We start from the raw sequence: 19,847 nt of genomic DNA on the forward strand, positions 1-19,847 counted from the left end.
AATTATTGATTTTTAATATTCATTGCACATATGTATACCCACATTACTTGTTATTTATAATATTTCATGTGATTTTTTATAGCGTTTGAGCTATACAAAGGTCAACTTTCATTATGAGTATGTACATAATTTACTCTAATTTATAAATATGTCCATAATCTTATCACATTGAGAATGACTCAAACATCATCTCACCTGCTGTCTTAAATGTCTGTAAAGTACAAATATTTTTCATGATAATTACAATAGCATTTTCAAAATAACAAAAACAATAAATTCATCAGAATCCAATTCTCCCACTTTTTCAAAATTTATCTTAATGTTCAAATTTTAGATTTCCATTTAATGTTTATATTATGTATATTAGTTTTTTTATTTTAGAGGTGCGTCCTACATTCTTGTGTTATATTTGTCACATACATATATGATGGTGTAAGTAGGTCATCTGTATGACAAAATTTTCCAGACTCTGTAAGGCAGGCATACTTAAAAAAAAAGAAAAGATTTACTTATTTTTAGAAGGGAAGGAGAAAGAGAGGGAGAGAAACATCAATTTGTGAGGAATACATCCACACCCCCAGCTGGGGACCTGGCCCGCAACCCAGGCATGTGCCCTGACTGGGAATCAAACCAGTGATCTTTCGGTTTGCAGGCCGGCGCTCAGTCCACTGAGCCACGCCAGCCGGGGTAGGCATACCGCTTTTGTTATGCATGACTCCTTGTATTGGGCTCACAGATAATGTGTTTTCAACACGGACTTAAGGCCCTTCACGATGAAAAGGTGACAACTTATTCTAGCAATTTTCAAGTTGTCTCTTTCATAAGGACGTGTATTGCCCAGCCCCCTTAGCGGTGGGCCGCAGTCTTCTCTGCTGAAGCGATGTGAGAAAACTGTTGACCGTCCCCTTGGACGCTCTGACACACATTACCCAGAAGACCTGTGTGTGGAATACCGCCAGGTTTAGCCAATGAAGGGTCAGAAAAGGCATCAAATTCAGGGCACAATGCGGAGGGCGGGACTTCCGGTGCCCTCAAAGCCGGTGTTTTGTCTTCGCCCAGAATCCGCTGAACTTCTTGGTCGGAGGCTTCACGCCGCCGGTCCTGGTGGAGCTCCAGGGACAGAGAAAGCGCGAGAGTCGTGGTCCACACAGTACGCACCAGAGTAAGGAGCTCAGCAACCTTACCCGGGTGACGCCCGCCAGACACTGCCCTGGGACGCCATGCTTGGGGCGGCCTTCTCTTCTGACACTTCCGCCCGGCTCTGCAAACAGAGTGCGATGGCGGCGGACGCACTGAAGCACCCGGCTGAGGTGAGTGAACGGCCTCGTCGCCCAACCCCCACCGGGGCCCTCACCGCTTCACCCCTCTGGACACTACGGCGCCGGGTGCGAGACGCCGGTCAGGTCCTACAGCCTAGGCCCGCGTGGAGGACCGTGACGAAGGCTCAGTGGAGAGACCGTGTTGTGGCTTTTGAGGACACAGCAAGGATAGTGCAGAGTGGACAAGGGTTATTCGTATCTGAAATTCCCATGCGGATGGGGGTGAATATTGAAGCAAAGATCAGAAGCAGGCAAGGACCCAACAGAAAACTGAGGTCAAGCTCTCTGGATGCAGTAGGGCCTAGTTCATGGTATAGTCCAGGGAGATACCTGTGCTGTGGAGCAGAAAGGTAGCAGAGCTGAGAGAATGAACTTGTGAAGGAGGCAGACAATATGAAGCCGGAATAGCCAGCGTTTGTGCTGCCAGTCACCGACCAGACCCAATAAGCAGAGACAGGGATGGAATCTTTATGGGCGCTTTACTCAGATGGTCCGCGATCTGAGAAGACGGCGGGAGTGTACCCTAACAGACGGTCTTAAATTCCATTTTAAACAGACTCTTTATAAGAAGGAAAGTGAAGGTAAGGGGCTTGGAGTTCAGGGGACAAGTTAATCAGACAAAAGCTGCAGCATTCTTTCATCTCTGTCCTGGGTGGTCATCTCACTCTGGAGTACAAAGGCTCAGATATCATCCTGAATTGCTTGCAGGCCTCCTGAGGCACAAAGGTGGACCTGCTTATGGTCTCCTGTGGTCAAGGTGGGTCAGACCTTCAGTTCCTGAAACAATAGCTTTTTATATCTATTGATTACTAAGCTTATTGGTTATTACCTGAAACTAAACTTTTCCCAACATTTGAGGCCCCCATCAGTTCCACAGTAGTGTGCACAACTAGCGAAGTGTGAGCTGATGGTCCTGGGGATCTGGTGTGTGTGGGAATTTAAGGGTGAAGCAGAAGCCCAAGTTTGTCTGTGTCTTGGAGGTATGATCTGGGAGACTCAATGGAATTGTTTGTTGGGAAGGATGGGGCCCTGCAGGCATAGCCTGAGCTTAGATGGCATTTATCCACTGTCCCCCCACCCCCAACCCAGCTGATGTTGCTGAAGGCCATAACGGTGATTAATGGAACTGTGATGAGAGAGCAGCCAGCACTGTGGAGCCCTGGAAGAGGATGAGCAAGAAGAAAATGTTAAAGAAGTAAGATTGCATGTCTTAGAAAGACTGCTCTGGTTTCATTTGTCTCAATTGTGACAGGCCGGTGTGACCTTTGCGGACATTGCCCTGTACTTCTCCAGGAAGGAATGGCACCTCCTTGATGAGGATCAGAGACGCCTGTACCTGGATGTGATGCTGGAGAACTTTGAACTTGTATCCTCCCTGGGTAAGACCCTCAGTCTCACCAGTGACTTGGACTTGGCTTTGCATTTCCCATGTCTCCTAGTCTCTAGTGGGTGCGCTCTCTTCACATGTGGGCGGTAAGCACTGCTGGATTTTTCAGTTTAATGAGCAGATGCTTTTCTTGGTTTGCACGTCCCTTTGATCCCCCTGCCATACCAATACCTACTGTACTGAACTCATAGGGAAGGATTTGTGGTTGGTAATGTTGCAGGGAGCCTAGTGAATACCACCTTGGTTAGTGAGGAAAAGCTTGTTTTCTATTCCTGTTGGTCATTTGTACATAATTTTTAGGAAAATTGTCTACATTTTTTTGGCTAATGAATCCTTTGTACATTTTATATATTCTTTTTCACATTCAGGTACACGTAGTTTTGCATTTGCTTCATACTGCTTTGCAGATATTGCGCTTCTTTCTTTTTCTTTTCCTTTCCCTTCCCTTCCTCTTCCTATTCTTCTTCCTTTCCTTTCCTTTCCTGTCCTATCCTGTCCTGTCAATGTTTTTGACAACCCTGCATTCAGCAAGTCTAGTGTCATCATTTTTTTCTGCAGGCTTAGATTCTGGTAACCAGTGTTTGGTGATAGAGTATTTTTAATTGTGTGGAATTATTTTTTAGACAAAGGTATTGTGTTGTTAACAGCCTGCAATACAGCCCTGACCAGTGTTGCTCAGTAGGTTGGGTGTGGTCCTGCAAAGCAAAAGGTCGCTGGTTCAGTTACCTGTTAGGGCACCTGCCTGGGTTGTTGGTTGGTCCTAGGCTGGGGTGCTTACTCTAATCAATGATTCTCACGTCAATGTTTCTTTCCCCTTCTTTCTCCCTCCCTTCTCCTATCTCTAAAAATAAATAAAATATTTTCCTAAAATATAGCATGCAGCATAGTTTAACATAACTTTATTACTCACTGGATTTTGTGGATTTCTGTATCGCAATACTCACTTTATTGTGGTTTTTTGAACTGAGTGAAACCTTCATATATTTTGCAAGTATTTTTTCCAATCCTGTAGATTCTCTTTATTTCATGATGTTAATTGCTGTTGTTCTATTACAAAGCTTTTTAATTTGTTATAGTCCAGACTGTTTATGTTTGCTTTTTTCTCATGGTGGTTTTTCACATCCCAGAAATACATTTCCAAAATAAACCCCCAATCTTCTCTAAATTGTTTTGAAGGAGTTTTAAGTTTTAGGACTGACATTTAATTCTTTATGAAGTTCGAGCTAATTTTTATCTGTGGCATCCACTGTTGTTTTACTTGTGAATACCTGTTTTTTCCAGCAGCATTTATCGAGGAATCGCTCTCTTTTCTTTTTTTACATGTATTGAGGTTTTTGTTGAAGATTAGGTGAACATCGGTGCCTGTGTTTATTTTTTTTGTTCTCTGTTCTGTTCCATTGGTCTATGTTTCTGTTTTTATTTCACTACCACACTACTTGGTTGCTTTGGTTTTGTAATAGATTGAAATCAGTAAGTGTGATGCCACCCAGGTCTGTTCTTGCTTGGGATTGCTTTAGCTATTCAAAGTCTTGAGATCCAATACATTTCAGAATTCTTCGTGTGTGTGTGTGTAACATATCATTGGGATTATCATAGAAATTGCATTTAATCTGTAGACTTATTTGGGTAGTATAGACATTTTAACGATATTAAAGTTTCAAATCCAAGAACACTGGCTGCCTTTCCACTAATTTGTCTTTTCTTCCTTTTCTTTTATCAGCATCTCACAGTGTTCAGTGTACAGACATTTCACCTTTCTGGTTGAATATATTCTTGAGTATTTTTTTGTTTTTGATGCTATTGTAAATTTGATTATTTTCTTCATTTGTTTTTTTTTTTTATCCTGACCATAGGATATGTATATTGATTTTAAAGAGGTAAGGGTGAGAAACATAGTGCATATATGCTCGACCTGGGACCCAGCCTGCAACCTAGTTATACTTATGTATCCTGACTGGGAATTGTGCCTCCAACCAACTGAGCCACTTGGCCTGGCTCTTCATTTCTTTATCAAATAATTTATTATTACTGTGTTGAAATGAAACTGTACTTTTTTTTTATTTTGAGAGGAGAAAGAAGGGAGAAAGAGAGGGAGTGAAACAGAAAAAAGGATTGGTTGTCTCTTGTAGGTGTTGAGACGGGACTGCACCTGCCACTCAGGCGTGTTCCCGGAACGCCGCCTAATAAATTGAGCCACACTGCTCAGGGCATTTTTTTAAAAATTTTTATATATTGATTTTAGAGAGAGGAACAGATACAGAGTGAAAGGGAAACATTCATCTGCTGTTCTGCCCATCTGTGTATTCAGTGGCTGCCCCCTGCATGTACCCTGCCAGGGGCTCAAATCCAAAACCTTGGCAAGTCAGGACCACACTCTCACCAACTGAGCTACCTGGCCATGGCTCTGAATTTATTTATTAATTTCAAAAGTTTATAGTGGAATCTTGACAACTCTCTCTGTGTAGGGTCATGTCAGCTGCCAACGTCTCTTATGATGCATTGTGGTGCCTAGTGAGTGTCAGGTATAATGTCTTACATTTCACTAATTTATTTGAGTCTTGTTTCTTTTGTTTTAGTGTCACTAAAGGTTTGCCAATTTTCTGTATCTTTCTTTCTTTTTAAAAATATTTTTATTCATTTCTAGAGAGAGGGAAAGGGAGGGAGAAAGAGAGGGAGAGAAGCCTTGATGTGTAAGAGGTACATCAATCAATTGCCTCTTCCACACCCTCAGCTGGGGTCCTGGCCCACAACCCAGGCATGTGCCCTGACCGGGAATCGAACCGGAGACCTTTCAGTCTGCAGGCTGACACTCAGTCTGCTGAGCCACACCAGCCAGGGCATGTGAATCTTTCAAAAATAGCTCTTAGTTATATTTTCTTCTTTTGCCTTGTCTCTATTTCCTTTATGCTTGTTCTAATATTTATGTCTTTTTTCCTTTGTTAGCTTTGGGATTACGTTCTTGTTATGTTTTTCATTTTCTGAGGTGCAGGTTTAGGTTTATTTGAATTTTTTTTCCTTAATGTAGACATCACTATAAAATTTTCTCTTAGAATTGCATTTCCTGCATTTTATACATAATCTTTGGTAGATTATGTTTTTATTTACTATGCCTCTAGAATTTTTGTTTGTTTGTTTTTGAGTTCTTTTTGGTTTGTTTTTTTTTTGACCCACTGATTGTTCAGGAGTGTGTTTTTTAGTTTCAATATATATGTAAATTTTCAAGCTTTCTTGAAACTTAAATTGATTTCTAGTTTCATACATTGTGATCTAATAAAATACTTGATGTTATTTTTTTTTTCTCAAAGTTTGAGACTTGATTTTTGCCCTAACATATTATCTACTGAGGAAGTGTTTCATTTGTGCCTGACAAGAATGCATATTCTGCTTCTTTTGGATGGAATGTTCTGTATATATTTATTAGTATGCCCTAAACTATAGTCAATCTACCTGTTGTTGAAGTGGCAATATTGAAGTTATCAAATCTATATTTGATTTCTTTTTCTGCCTTCACATCTGATAGTATTTGCTTAATACAATGTATTAGATTGCTCTCTTGTTTAGTTCTGATACTTAAAATAGTTATCCTCCTGAGGAATTGACTTACTTATCATTCTGTGATGACCTTAGTCTCTTGTGACAGTTTATGAGGTGGTCTGTTTTGTCTGATAGAACTATAGCTATCTCTGCCCTCTTTATTTTCAGCCTGTTTGTGTCCATAAAGGTTTAGTGTCTCTTGTAGGCAGTATATACTGAGTCTGCTTTTTTTTTTTTGTACTTTTCAGTCACTCTATATCTTGTTTGAAAAATTTGTTTAAGAAGCTACTGTTGCTACTTCTTAATTGTTTTCTGACTTTTTGCAGTTCCTTTTGTCTTTTATTCTTGTGGTCTTGCTTTGTGATTTGATTATTTTCTTTTCTTTTTTTTCCCTTTTCTTTTTTTTTAAGAGAGTGAGAAAAACAACAGTGTGTGGTTGCCACTTGTGCACCCACAACTGGGGACCTGGCCCACAACCCAGGCATGTGCCCTGACCAGGAATCCAACTGGCAACCCCCTGGTTCACAGGCCAGCACTCAATCCACTGAGCCACACCAGCCAGGACTGCCTTTGATTTTTGACACTTTCATTTTACTGTGTCTTGGTAAAGTCCAATTTGTATTGAATCTGTATAGGGACCTGTGAGAATGTGTGCACTTGATTATTCACATTTCTTTTTCAGACTTAAGATGTCAGTCTTCAGCTTATTTTTAAAAAATAAGTGTTCTTTTTCTCCTTCCTCCCCTTCCTTCTCTCTGTCACCACCCACCACCACCTGCCACCCACCCCACCCACCATGTTTCCTGGGATTCCCATAATGCAAATATCAGCTATTTCAATAGATGGTATTACTTAATTCACCTCCCTATATTTTTAAAATTTACTACCTCCTTTATTTCCCTCCACCTGGATGATTTCAAATGACCTGTCTTTGACATGACATAGTCTTTTGTGTCTGCTTTTGATTCTCTTTATTGTATTTTTAATTTTGTTCATTCTAATTTGTTAACTCCAGTGTTTCTGTTTTGTTATTTGATTTTTCTTTCTCTGATTTCTTTTCTGTTTTTTTTTTTCCTTAAGTTTGTTCTTATATTTTTTGGAGGATCGTGGATGTTTTTAAAAGTAAATACTTTGGATATCTTACTAGGCTGTATGTAGATCTCCATTTGTTTGGTATCAGTTATTGGAAGATTATTATGTTCTCTTTATTGTGCCCTTGTTTTTAGTATTTTTTAAAATTCTGTATGAATGTCTATGCAATTGATGAAGGAGTTACTCCTTTCAGCCTTATGGATCAATTCTTGACTAGTGAAGTAGATTCATCTGTATGTGGATTCAAGGTTGTTGGCTGGGAGGGTGTTCAGGGTTGAGACAAATCTCAGCAGCCAAGTCTCCTTGATGCTACATTAGCTGAGGTCAGAATAGAACCAGAGGCATAGAATTACGGAATAGATTGACAGCTATAAGAGGGGAGTGGGGAGGTGGGGACTGATTGAACGACAGGGAAGGGGTTACTATAGTCAAAGAACATACATGAAGAACTCATAGATGTGGCCAGTGGTGTGGGGACTGACTATGAAAATGGGTAGGCTGAGTAGAGGGAGTGAAGTGGAGAAAAGTAGGACAGCTGTAGTGGTAAATACTGCTGGAGACATACTGATTTTGTTTTTTCTGGGCTAGGTTGTGAATGAAAAATTTCTCTTGGATTTCATGCCGAGAAGCTGTAGGGTCTTCTGATGTGTAAACTGGGAGTTCACAGTTTTTGCAGGGACTTCTATGGTTCTTAAAAACAAAAAATTTCCAGTGTTTTTCACAGAACAGTCTGCGAAGGTCAACCTTAGTGGTTGATAGAGGTAGCTGTGATCCTTGTTTTTGACCATATCCTTCTTCAAATACATTTAGTAACTTCGTCTTTCCAGTCACCCTTTCTATGCTATTCTCTGTCGCTCTTTTGCTTTGCTGCTTTTTTTTTCTCCTGTTTTTAAAGAAAGAGTAAGAAACATCGATTTGTTGTTTTACCTATTTATGCATTGATTGGTTGCTTCTTCTTTGCACTGTGACCTCGGATTGAACCCGCAACCTTAGTGCATCGGAATGACACTTAACTGACTGAGCTACCTGGTCAGGGCTAATTTCCTGTTTGTCATAACTGGATTCTTTTCCCCCTACCCTATGGTTGATTTCTTTTAGGATAGCTTTCTCCTTGCTCTAGGAAAAGGAATAATTTTTATATTTCTTGTTCTCCCACCTTGCTTAAGTCACTCACACAGATCGTTTTCTGTGGTTTCTTTTGTGCTTTGTTCTACCACAGTGCTGGCCATCCGTCTCTTTAGTTTTCCTACTAGAATTTGTATCGTCTGTATTGCATTCAATTGCTCGACTGGGATTAAGGGGAAGAATCATTTGTGCATCCCAGGAAAGCCATGACTCAATCCATGGCATGGTCTAGCCTTGGCAATGGGCTGCTGGAAAGGGTTTGACACCAGGCCTTCATTAAGGTTATAACTGTTGAACAGTGTTTTTATACTGTTCCCTGGTCTCTCACCTCATCTACTTGTTTTTGGTTACTGTTGACACTTTGTAAAGTACTCAGTTTGAAGTTATTTGTTCTATTTAGATTCCCAGCGCATGGTAGATCTTTCCCTCTCTAAACTTTGTACTTCAGCCATTTCTCTTACATGTTCCTTTTTACTCCACTGTAACCTTGGTCCATGCCTGCAGAGCCTTGGAGTGTGCACGTATGATATTGACCTTGTACATCAATTGATGTTTATGGGTTTGAGCTCATTCAAATTATTCTACACTCCCTCATATCACCAGCAAGAAAGTCCTACAGGAAGCCATTTGTGGGAAACCACTAGTAAACCCTGCCTCTCTTCTTTGTGTCTTATCCTATGTTCCCGTCTCTCCCTTGGTGAGGTCTCCACCACTGACTGCCCTTTGGGGCCAAGTAATGTATAACAGCGCTTTCCTTCGGAATCTGACTCACTTGTCTTGAAAATCATTTCTTAGAAGCCTGGCTAGCTGTGACAAATGGCCATTTGTGATGAGGATATTCCTTCTCTATAAGGTCAACCTATACTTCACCAGCATTTCCTTTTGTTCAGGGTGCTGCTGTGGATCAGAGGATGTGGAAGCACCGACTGAACAGAACATTTCTGGTGGAGTGTCTCAGGCAAAGAATCCCAAAGTAGCTTTATCTACCCAGAAGAACCACCCCTGTGAGAGTTGTGGGCCAGTCTTGAGACACATATTCCACTTGGCTGAGCAGCAGGAAACACAACACAACCTAAAACCGTTGAGGTGTGGGGCATGTGCACAACAATTTTATTTCAATGGAAAGTATGAAGAACAGCAGGAGCACCGTGTTGGTGAGAAGCATCTCATAAGAGGTATGAACAGGATTCTCCATACAAAGGACTGCAACTTCTATGTGTCCCATAAGCTTTTTACCTGTGTGGAGGTTGGGCAGGACATCCTCACCATATCACAAAATGCCCAACAACAGCCTGCTGACACAAGGGACAAGCCAAATGAAATCTCGACATCTGAGGTCCTTATTCAAAGAAGAAAAAATCATTATACCCAGAGTGAATGTAAAAAAGCCATTGGCTGCAACCACACAGTGCTTCAGAACAAAGGTCTTTGTACTGGAAGACGGTCTTTTGTGTGTCATGAACGTGGAAAATATTTTACCAGAATTACTAGTTTTAGTTATCGTCAGCGAGTTCCTACAGGAGAAAGGCCTCATGAGTGCAGTGAATGTGGGAAATCTTTTACCAGAATTGATCACCTTCGTTATCATCAGAGACTTCACACTGGAGAAAGGCCTTATGAATGCAGTGAATGTGGGAAATCTTTTACCAGGAGTACTCGCCTACGTTATCATCAGAGAGTCCACACAGGAGAGAGGCCTTATAAGTGCAGTGAATGTGGGAAATCCTTCATCCAAAAGCATCAACTTCATCGTCATCAGAGACTTCATATTGGAAAAAGGCCTTATGAGTGCAGTCAGTGTGGGAAATCTTTCTTCCAAAAGGATGAATTTTATTCTCATCAGAGAGTTCACACTGGAGAAAGGCCTTATGAGTGCAGTCAGTGTGCGAAATCTTTTCTCCAAAAGGATGAACTTCTTTCTCATCAGAAAGTCCATACAAGAGAAAGGCCTTATGTGTGCAGTGAATGTGGGAAATCTTTTACCAGTAGCACTCGCCTACGTTATCATCAGAGAGTTCACACAGGAGAAAGGCCTTATGAGTGCAGTGAATGTGGGAAGTCTTTTACTAGAATGGATCACCTTCGTTATCATCAGAGACGTCACACTGGGGAAAGGCCTTATGAATGCAGTGAATGTGGGAAATCTTTTACCAGTAATAATGGTCTCCGTTATCATCACAGAGTCCACACTGGAGAAAGGCCTTATGAGTGCAGTGAATGTGCAAAATCTTTTACCAGTAGCACTGGCCTCCATTATCATCAGAGAGTCCACACAGGAGAAAGACCCTATAAATGCAGTGAATGTGGGAAATCTTTTACCAGAATTCATCACCTTCGTGGTCATGAGAGAGTTCACACCAGAGAAAGGCCTTATGAGTGCAGTGAATGTGAGAAGTCTTTTACCAGTCGTAGTGGCCTCCGTTGTCATCAGAGGTTTCACACTGGGGAATGGCCTTATGAGTGCACTGAATGTGGGAAATTTTTTTGCAGTAGCACTGGCTTTCTTTATCATCAGAGATCTCACAGAGGAGAAAGGCCTTACAAGTGTACTGAATGTGGGAAATCTTTTACCAGTATGCATAACCTTCGTTGTCATCAGAGTGTTCACACTGGAAAAAGGCCTTATGAGTGCAGTGAATGTGGGAAATCTTTTATCAGTCGCAGTGGTCTTGGGTATCATCAGAGATTTCACACTGGAGAAAGGCCTTACAAGTGTACTGAATGTGGGAAATCTTTTACCAGTATGCATAACCTTCGTTGTCATCAGAGTGTTCACACTGGAAAAAGGCCTTATGAGTGCAGTGAATGTGGGAAATCTTTTATCAGTCGCAGTGGTCTCAGGTATCATCAGAAATTTCACACTGGAGAAAGGCCTTATGAGTGCAGTGAATGTGGGAAATATTACACTACGATCTATTCCCTTCGTTACCATCAGAGATTTCACACAGGAAAAAAGTCTTATAAGTCCAGTGAATGTGGGTAATCTTTCTACAGTAGCACTGGCTTTTGTTGATCCAAATTTCACAATGGAGAAAGGCCTAATGAATGCATTGAATGTGGGAAATGTCTTGCCACTATCACTGGCCTTCATTATCATTAGATATTTCACACAGGAGAAAGGCCTTATGAGTATAGTTAATGTTTGAAATCACTTAGCCAATATTTTAATCTTCCTCTCTACAGAAGAGTTCACATGTATAGAAGGTCTTAGATGTGCAGGAAATGTACTATTTTGGTTTTAACAATACTATAGGAAACTTAAGCTTTGTCTAAATTGAATCTCATACATCTACTGGTCAACAGTAAGGAGATTCCCCATACATTTGTTTTATGCAGGAAGCATGTGCTTGTATGTTGCACTTTCTTATTTATCCAGGTGTCACGCCAGATCTATGTGACTGCATATTTCTGTTGTTGGTGCATTTTCACCTGTACTGCTTACAAGGTTCCTACAGATTACATCAGTCACGATCTTAATGTGCTCACAGAAGGTCATTGTTCTCTGATGTGTTGGAGAAAGGAGGAATTGCCTTAGTGTTTAAGTCTCTATTTCCTTTCACTGTTGTTGACACATTGACCTGACTCAGTATTGGCCCAGAGAATTATCATCTGAGTTCAGCTGTCAGCATGCAGGACAGCCTTTTTTCAGGGACATGACTCTTTTAGGTATTCGGGATAAATTTTTAAACGTCCCAGCCTCCAGTGCCAGAACTGCCAAGCTCATCTTTATTTGATTTGTAAAATAATGAAGCCCTATTTTTTAAGCCTTCTTGATTCTTGGGTGTTCTATTTACTTTGTAGGGTATTTTATAAGTAGATTTGGGCCCTACAAGCATGAAGAGGTGAACAATTTTTGTGTGTTTCAAACTTCCTCTGCCTCCATTGGGACAGTTTGGTGCAGAAATTAACTCATCTGTTTTTCCCAAATTTGCATCGCTGCCAGTATCCACTTAGGTAAGATGTAGGCTCTTTAGTATTCCTGTGAAGTCTGGATGCAAAGAGTTTTAGGGGATACAGAGATCACTCCAAAGAGGGGTTACCTAAGACAACCGCTAGTACATCTCGAAGCAGCATGAGTTTTTTCCTTGTTTGCAAGGATGCCACTGCTATGAAGGCAATCTCTGGCCCAGGTCTTGCAAAGGGCCATGTGCCAAAATGTCTGCAGTTCTGTGGGTGATGGTGACTGGTTGCAGCATCATGGAAGTTAGGGGAAACTGATTGCAACAGAAACACTGGCCTAATAGGGGGTGCAGGAGACTGCAGCGAACTACATGGAATGTGCCTCTTCTGAGCATGCATCCAGAAATGTTTCTGGAAAAGAGATGGCAAGATCAGTGTTTATACAGATTGTAGGATCTGCAGGAATATTTATCTTCTGTTCACTGAGTTATTGTCACTGAATATTATGAAAAGCTTTTGTGTGGCTGGCCAGGTTGCTCAGTTGGTTAGAGTGTCATCTTGATATGACAAGGTTCTGGGTTCAGTCGCTGGCACATGTAAGAAGCAACAAATAAATGCACATTATGCACAACAACAAAGCCACATTTTTCTCTTTCCCTTTGTAAAATAAATAAGATAGAATAAATGTGTGAATTTTTTTCACCTCTCAGGTGTTCACATCAGAGCCTCTGGTGCTCTGTCAGGAAAGAAAAAAATTTTTTTAATGATACCTTTACATGTGGGATGTCCCTTTTTGACCTGGGCAGCATTTCTGTTGGTTTGAATAAAAGCTTTTTATTTTTGGTTGTATTTGCTGTCACTGAGGCAAAGTCTGTCCCAGAGCCCAGGAGAATGTGATTTGAATACTGAGTTGCCAAACCTATGTCCAAAATGAGTTGGGATTACCTGTTTTTTAAAACTCAAATCATTTTAAAAATCTTAAGCTAGTAAACATCATATTTCAAGTATAATATTTGGTCAGTCTTCACAAATACATGAAAATAAAACCATCACCACAGTCATAAAACTGACCATATCTGTCACTGGGAATTTATTTCATGGCCTTTGTAATTTCTCACAGTCCTTCAAAGCTCTGTAAGTAAACATTGATTTACATTCCATTCTAATAGATTTTCAATTTCTTAATTTTATATGATTTTTTTCTGCTTTCATTTATGTTGTATATATATATTTTGAGATTTATTGATATATTAGTGGCTCATCTGCTTTTGCAGAGAATATTCTTAATTTTGAATAAATCATGAAATTTATTCATGTTCAGTTTGGTTATTTCTAATTTTTTACTTTAAATAAAGCTGGTATAAATGTTTGAGTGTAATTCTTTATGTGGACATAAGTTTCATTTACCTTTGTCAATAACTCAGTTCACAGGCTAAATCAGACGGTGAATGTTTAACCTAGAGGGCTTTGCAGTTTCTTACTTAATCAGATTGTACCTTTTTGCATTCTTCCTGCAGTGTGTGAGAGATTCTGTTCCTTTACATCATAGCAAATAATTTGTTGATAAATTGTTATTTTCTTATAAAGATTTGGAAACATTATAGTACTACCTCAGTGTTTGTATATTTCCAAGGAATTATGGCGAGGCTTTTCTAAGCTGTTTATTTGCTGTGTGTGTGTCTTTGCTATGGTGTCTCATCTTCTGCTTAATCTGATAAGAGATTCAGCAGTTTTCTATAACAGAAAGACAGAGAAACAACAAATATGCACATTGGAATTTCACTCATTTGTTGCTCTCTTTTTACTTGGTTAAAAAATGGACTTTAGCCCTGACTGTGGTGTGGCTCAGTGGATTAAGAACCAAAAGGTCACCGGTTTGATTCCCAGTCAGGGCACATGCCTAGGTTGAGGGCCAGGTCCCCAGCTGGCCTATCGCTGTTAACTACCACACATCAATGTTTCTCTCCCTCTGTTTCTCCCTCCCTTCTCTAAAAATAAATAAATTCTTTAAAAATATATTTAAAAAATTTTTTGTACTGGAATGAATTTTTAATACTTTTACTTCTTTTCATGCTTTGTACAATGCATCGAACATCTTTTATTTTAACCTCCAGTAGTAATATTCTCCATCACTTTTAGAAGTCCAGTCATTTGATGTTACCCCATTTTTCTGATCTTCTATCATGAGACGAGGTCTTCTATCATTGGAACAGGATTCTCAAGGAGACCAGATGGCATCACGATGAGCAGGGTGGTTTAGAGTCCGAGAGCTCAGTTCAGAGGGAAACAGGAGGGCAGTGATCAGACTCCGGATGCCCTGGGTCAGGCACCTGGGATTTGAATCCCAGGTTGTAAAATATCATTGGGACTCAACAGTCACATTGTTACAGGGCAGGAATTGACCAGGTGCAGGTCTGCCTCAGGCCGGCCTGTAGTATGTGGGATTTTGACTGTTTATAGAAAAGATTTGAAAACATAAGTCCAGGTGGTTTTCAGAGTGTGTTTATTAAGGCTGAGGACAGTGAAACAAAGGACGGACTTAGGGTAGAGGAGGTAACAGGAGAGCCTCGGCGGTGGTCCGCTTTGGTTCCCTACAAAAGTTATAGGAAAGCAGTGGGCCAGGCCAGGGCTGCTCTTAGCTCACTGGGAAGTCAGAGAAAAGTGGGCCTTGGAGACGGGATTGTGGGTAACCGGGGCCCAGCAGCTGCTGCCCGCTGCTTCCCTCTGTGACAGCCTAGGGACCCTTGGAGTTTGGGAGGAAGTAAATGTTCATGTGTGGGAAGGGGCATGGGCATGCGCTAGAGCAGGCTGGCCCTGTGCCTTTGTCCTGAGGGCTTTTTATCTCTCCTTCAGGTGAGAATCTTAGGGGAGGGTTTCAGCAGAATATTCACTAGCATTGCAGGTGTGTTTTTACTATGCGGATGCATCCAAATGAGCGTAAGGGAGGTTTGGGAATGTTCTTTGCTCTGCTGTGCTGTTTACTTTTATCTAGGGTCTGTCTGACTCTTAATGGCATTTTTTAGGTTTCTTCTCTTGACTTTGTCCTCGGCTTTAGCTGGCACAAGTGACATTAATTGCACCTCTGTTCTCCATTTTCTTGACCAAGATTATTCTCTGCTTAGGGATGAGAGGTATAAACCATTTGCTCTTGAGTGTCATTGGTTAGGAGAGAGGAAATCCTGTTATTCACCCGATAGCTGTAAGTTGCTCAAGCTTTTTGGCCTTGTTTAATTTTCTTGTCTCAGTTTCCCCAGTCCAGCTGCCCAGGAATTTTCCTAGATTCTTACTATCCTGTCACAATGTAATTCTTTCATCTGACCTGGACTTCAGTTTTCTCTTTTGTTAAAGTGAGTATAAGGTATATTTTTTCTCTCAGCTGTTAGACAAGGTCAAATGTGTCAGGTGTGCATGGACCGTGCAGGACTCAGGCAATCCTTGTTTCTGCCTGCAGAGTCATTTCCAGGCCAGGCACCCCTAACACCCCCAAAAGCCCACAGGCACCTTTGTTTTGGAGTGACTTTTAGAATAAAATTGGGCTTTTATGAACTTGCTGACAGACCTGCAGGGAGGCGAGTGCTGTGGGCATGGAGCCCTCAGTGTGGGGTCCCAACCTGTGAATCTCCAGGTGACTCCCTAGTGCTCCCTGAACCTCATTTGGCTGAAAGTGACATGTAGGTGATAATGCCGCTTATCCTGGCATAAAGATGAATAGAATTAACACACCGAGTACTTGCCAATGCCAGAATTCCAGAGTCTTTCTTTTTCTTTCTTTCTCTTTCTCTCTTTCTACTTAGAGAGAGAGGGGAAGCGAGGGGGGAAAGAGAGAAGGAGAATCGTCAGTGTGTGGTTGCCTCCTGTGCGCCCCAGCAGGGACCTGGCGCACAACCCAGGCATGTGCCCTGACTGGGAATCGAACCAGCAACCCTTTGATTCTCATGCCGGCACTCAATCCACTGAGCCACACCAGCCAGGACCAAAGTTTGTTTTTGAGAAGTTTCTCTTGTAATTCTCAGAACTACCTAGGGAGTGTAAACTGACATTGAAATGCTGGGAACATCCAGGATTAGAGAAATGAACTAAATTCTCCAAGATTACTCACCAGACAAGTGTCACATTTAAGTGGCTAGATTTTAACCCAGTATTCTGGATCCTATACCAGAATCAACCTCTACTGCCGCTGTGAAGCCCTTAAAAGGGAGGCTCAGCTGAAGCTGGTGTTTCCATTGGTACAATTATTACGGTTTTCCCCTTATTTCCCTAAAATGTCAAAGCACTTGCCCTCAGCCATTTAGTCCTGCAGGGAAATGTACAATTATTTGTAATTATTTTATTTATTCATTTTTTGAGAGAAGGCATGGAAGGAAGAAAGAGAAACATCAATCAGATACTTCTGAACAATCGCCTACTCGGGATCAAAACCACAAACCAGACATCGTCACAGCCAATGTCCCCTTCAGTACAAACCACACATTAGGGAAATTGAAGACACCATTGAATTCTAACATCAACGTCATTCTTTAGCTTTCATATTATCTCCTTATTTGTATTTTACAGTATTTTATCAGCATGTTTTTCTGAAGTGTTGCTTTCACTAACGCCAGCAGGAGGATTTACATCCACCTTTATCAAAGACATGTTAGTAAAATAGTTCTACGTATTCCATTTGTAATTTATGCTCTGAAATGGTGAAAAATACACATCTAACAATTGCTATAAGTACACTAAGGCTCACATAAATATTGAATAAAACACAAGGTCTTCATTAACTTCACTGATGGGTAGCAAAGCTCTAAGAATGAGTATCAGACAGTCCAGTGTGTTTGCACAGTGATGGACGCAAAATACTTCAAACAGGTGTGGAGGAAATGGAGAGGAGGTATTAGCCCCAAAGCAAGTGGATATTCTTGCACCATGCCCCTTAGTTCTTCAGGGTATATTCCATCTGGCTCTTAGTATTCATCGCAATCCCAGAAAATACTGGGTTTCCTGTATATTTGTTAATGTATTTTTGGGATGTGGTATATTTATTTTAAGACTAGAACATATATCTCCGAGTATTGTCCTATAGCAACTTTACATTTATTAACAATATGTCTGCAGTGTGCTCTTGCTGGTGGTTCAGTGGATTTAGGGCTGGCCTGTGAACAGAGGGGGGCGTGGTCGATTCCTGGTCAGCGCACATGCTTGGGTTGTGGGGAACAGGTCCCCCAGCTGGGTCCGTGCGAGAGGAAACCATTCGATGGTTTCCTCTTGCGTAAGGGTGTTACTCTCGTTCTTCCTCTCTCTCTCAAAAATAAAATTCTTTAAAAACATATTGAAAAAACATATCGTAAAATTTTGTCATTAATGAAGGTGTTGAAAGTGGGCATTGGACCCTAAGAAAAAGGTTTTGGATTAAATATCTCCAGGAAATAATGATCATTTCACCTGTATTTGCACATTATATTTCTTACTCAATTTTCTGAGACATGGTCTGTTCCAAAAATCTTCAGAGTGTGACCTGTACTGGGAATAATGACTGCGCACCAAATTTTCATTCGGTGCCAGATGGCTGCAATGCTGGGATCTCTGTGGGTTGAAAACGTGGATATCTGAACGTTAGAAAAATGTTTTTAGTTTCAGAATTTGCCTAGCGGAGAAATAATGATCATTGCACATGTGAATGCAGTGATGGTGTCTGCATGGAACTGCAGATTATTTCTGGCATAAAATTATGGGGTGGGCAAACCGCGGGAAGTTATGATGTCGATTAGTGGAGTTATGAGCATTACAAAAAAGATTTTATTTATTTCATTTTTAGAAAGAGGGAAAGGTAGGGAAAAAGAGAGGGAGAGAAACATCAATGTGTGGTTGTCTCTCACACACCGCTAACTGGAGAGGAGACCTGGCCTACAACCCAGGTATGTCCCTGCCTGGGAATCGAACAGGCAACCCCTTCAGACCGCAGGCCAGCGCCCAATCCGCTGACCCACACCACCCAGGGAGGCAAAATGCGTCTTAAAGGGACTGCCATTTCCCAGCGACCCTAGCGGCTGATCTTGGTCTTTTCGGCTGAAGTGATGGGGGAAATGGCAGATCGGAGCTTTGGAGTCTCAGACCCATACTGCCAACAATAGCGTCAAAGGAATACCGCCACTCCTAACCAATGAAGGGTCGTAACAGGCATTTCCGTTGGTGCATACCAACAGGGGCGGGACTTCCGGCGTCTTCCTGGCAGCGGGCATTTCGTTTCAGCTACAGCCCGGTCAAGTACGTGCTCAGAAGCTCGAGATCGCTGGTTGCTGGTGAAGATTCCTGTGCGGAGAAGGCGCCAGAGTCGCGGTCCACACAGCACAGGCGAGACTAAGAAGCTGGGTGACCCAGCGGGTGTGGACCCGCACCAGGGCCGGGTAAGGGGCCGCCATGTCGGTGGCACCTTGTTCTAGCTTTTCTACCGCCCCGCCTCTCGCTCAGCGTCCCTTGGCGGCCTCGAGGAGGCGCCCGGCTGAGGTAAGAGTACGTCCCTTCACACCTCCACCCCACTCATCGCGTCACCGCACTGAAACGTACATCCCCAGGTGCAGGCGTCCTCTAGCTCAGGCCCCGCATGGAGGACCGTGAAGAAGGCTCATGGGAATGAGGAGTGTTGTGGACCTCCACGTACAGTGCAGAGTGGACAGGGGTTATTGGTATCAGAGGTAGCCATGCTGATCTGGGTGGTGACTGTTGAAGGAGAGATCAGAAGGCAGGCAGGGAGGACTTCAGAGCTTCATTCGGGGCTTTGCAGGAAGGTGGGATGCGTTAGAAAACGGGTTGTGCCGGATCCTGTCAAGCACTCTGGCTGCCCTACGCCTGGTTCTTCGGCGAGTCCAGAGCGGTACGTGTGCTCTGGAGCAGGAAGGTGGCAGAGCTGAGGGAGTGAACCTGGGGTCTGAGGCAGACGTTCCACAATGATGTGCGCTAGCAGAGGAAGTGTGAGCTGATGGTGTGAGGACCTAAAGGTGATTGTGCCTTGGAGGCACCATCTGGGAGGCCCAGTGGAATTGTTTGGCAGGAAGGATGGGACCCTGCAGTCGATGCCCAAGGCTTACCTAGATGGCATTGATCTGCTTTCCCTTGTTTCCGTCAACTAAGCTTCTGTTGCTGAACGTGGTAACAGTAACTAATGGGATTGTGATGAGAGAGCTCCCAGCACTGGCATCTGGGCCTGGTGTCCACAGCGAACTGGGGAGCCCTGGAGGAAATTGAGAGTGGGGAAGATGTGTAAGGAGTAGGGTGTCGTGGCTCAGAAAACCTTGGATTCATTTATTTCAATCTGACAGGTTGGTGTGACCTTTGCGGACATTGTCCTGTACTTCTCCAGGAAAGAATGGTGCCTCCTGGATGAAGCTCAGAGATGCCTGTACCTGGATGTGATGCTGGCCAGTTTTGAACTAATATCCTCTCTGGGTAATGCCATCACTCTGCCAGTGATGAGGACTAGACTTTGCATTTCCTTATGCCCCCTGTTT

The 19,847-nt window shown here is 42.2% G+C and overlaps 2 protein-coding genes across 2 annotated transcripts in view; both read left to right on the plus strand.

Annotated features, from left to right (window-relative positions):
- Positions 1–19,847, plus strand: part of LOC149995279 (uncharacterized) — a 165,027-nt gene that overhangs the window by 13,856 nt on the left and 131,324 nt on the right. The window lies entirely within an intron of this gene.
- Positions 1,036–11,504, plus strand: LOC149995280 (uncharacterized). Its single transcript, XM_090260262.1, has 3 exons — positions 1,036–1,310; positions 2,572–2,698; positions 9,348–11,504. Exons 1-3 carry the CDS (start codon positions 1,221–1,223, stop codon positions 11,438–11,440), a joined length of 2,310 nt encoding a protein of 769 aa, XP_090116388.1. The 5' UTR covers positions 1,036–1,220; the 3' UTR covers positions 11,441–11,504.

Source organism: Furipterus horrens, unplaced genomic scaffold, assembly GCF_987537825.1.
Source record: "Furipterus horrens unplaced genomic scaffold, mFurHor1.1.pri manual_scaffold_13, whole genome shotgun sequence".
NCBI lineage: Eukaryota > Metazoa > Chordata > Mammalia > Chiroptera > Furipteridae > Furipterus > Furipterus horrens.

Excerpts from the sequence above, each read along its gene's own strand:
- LOC149995280 (XM_090260262.1), top strand. The coding sequence starts at position 1,221 with ATGCTTGGGGCGGCCTTCTCTTCTGACACTTCCGCCCGGCTCTGCAAA. Across the intron at positions 1,311-2,571 it reads CACTGAAGCACCCGGCTGAG|GCCGGTGTGACCTTTGCGGA; the intron begins GTGAGTGAACGG and ends CAATTGTGACAG. Across the intron at positions 2,699-9,347 it reads TGAACTTGTATCCTCCCTGG|GGTGCTGCTGTGGATCAGAG; the intron begins GTAAGACCCTCA and ends CCTTTTGTTCAG.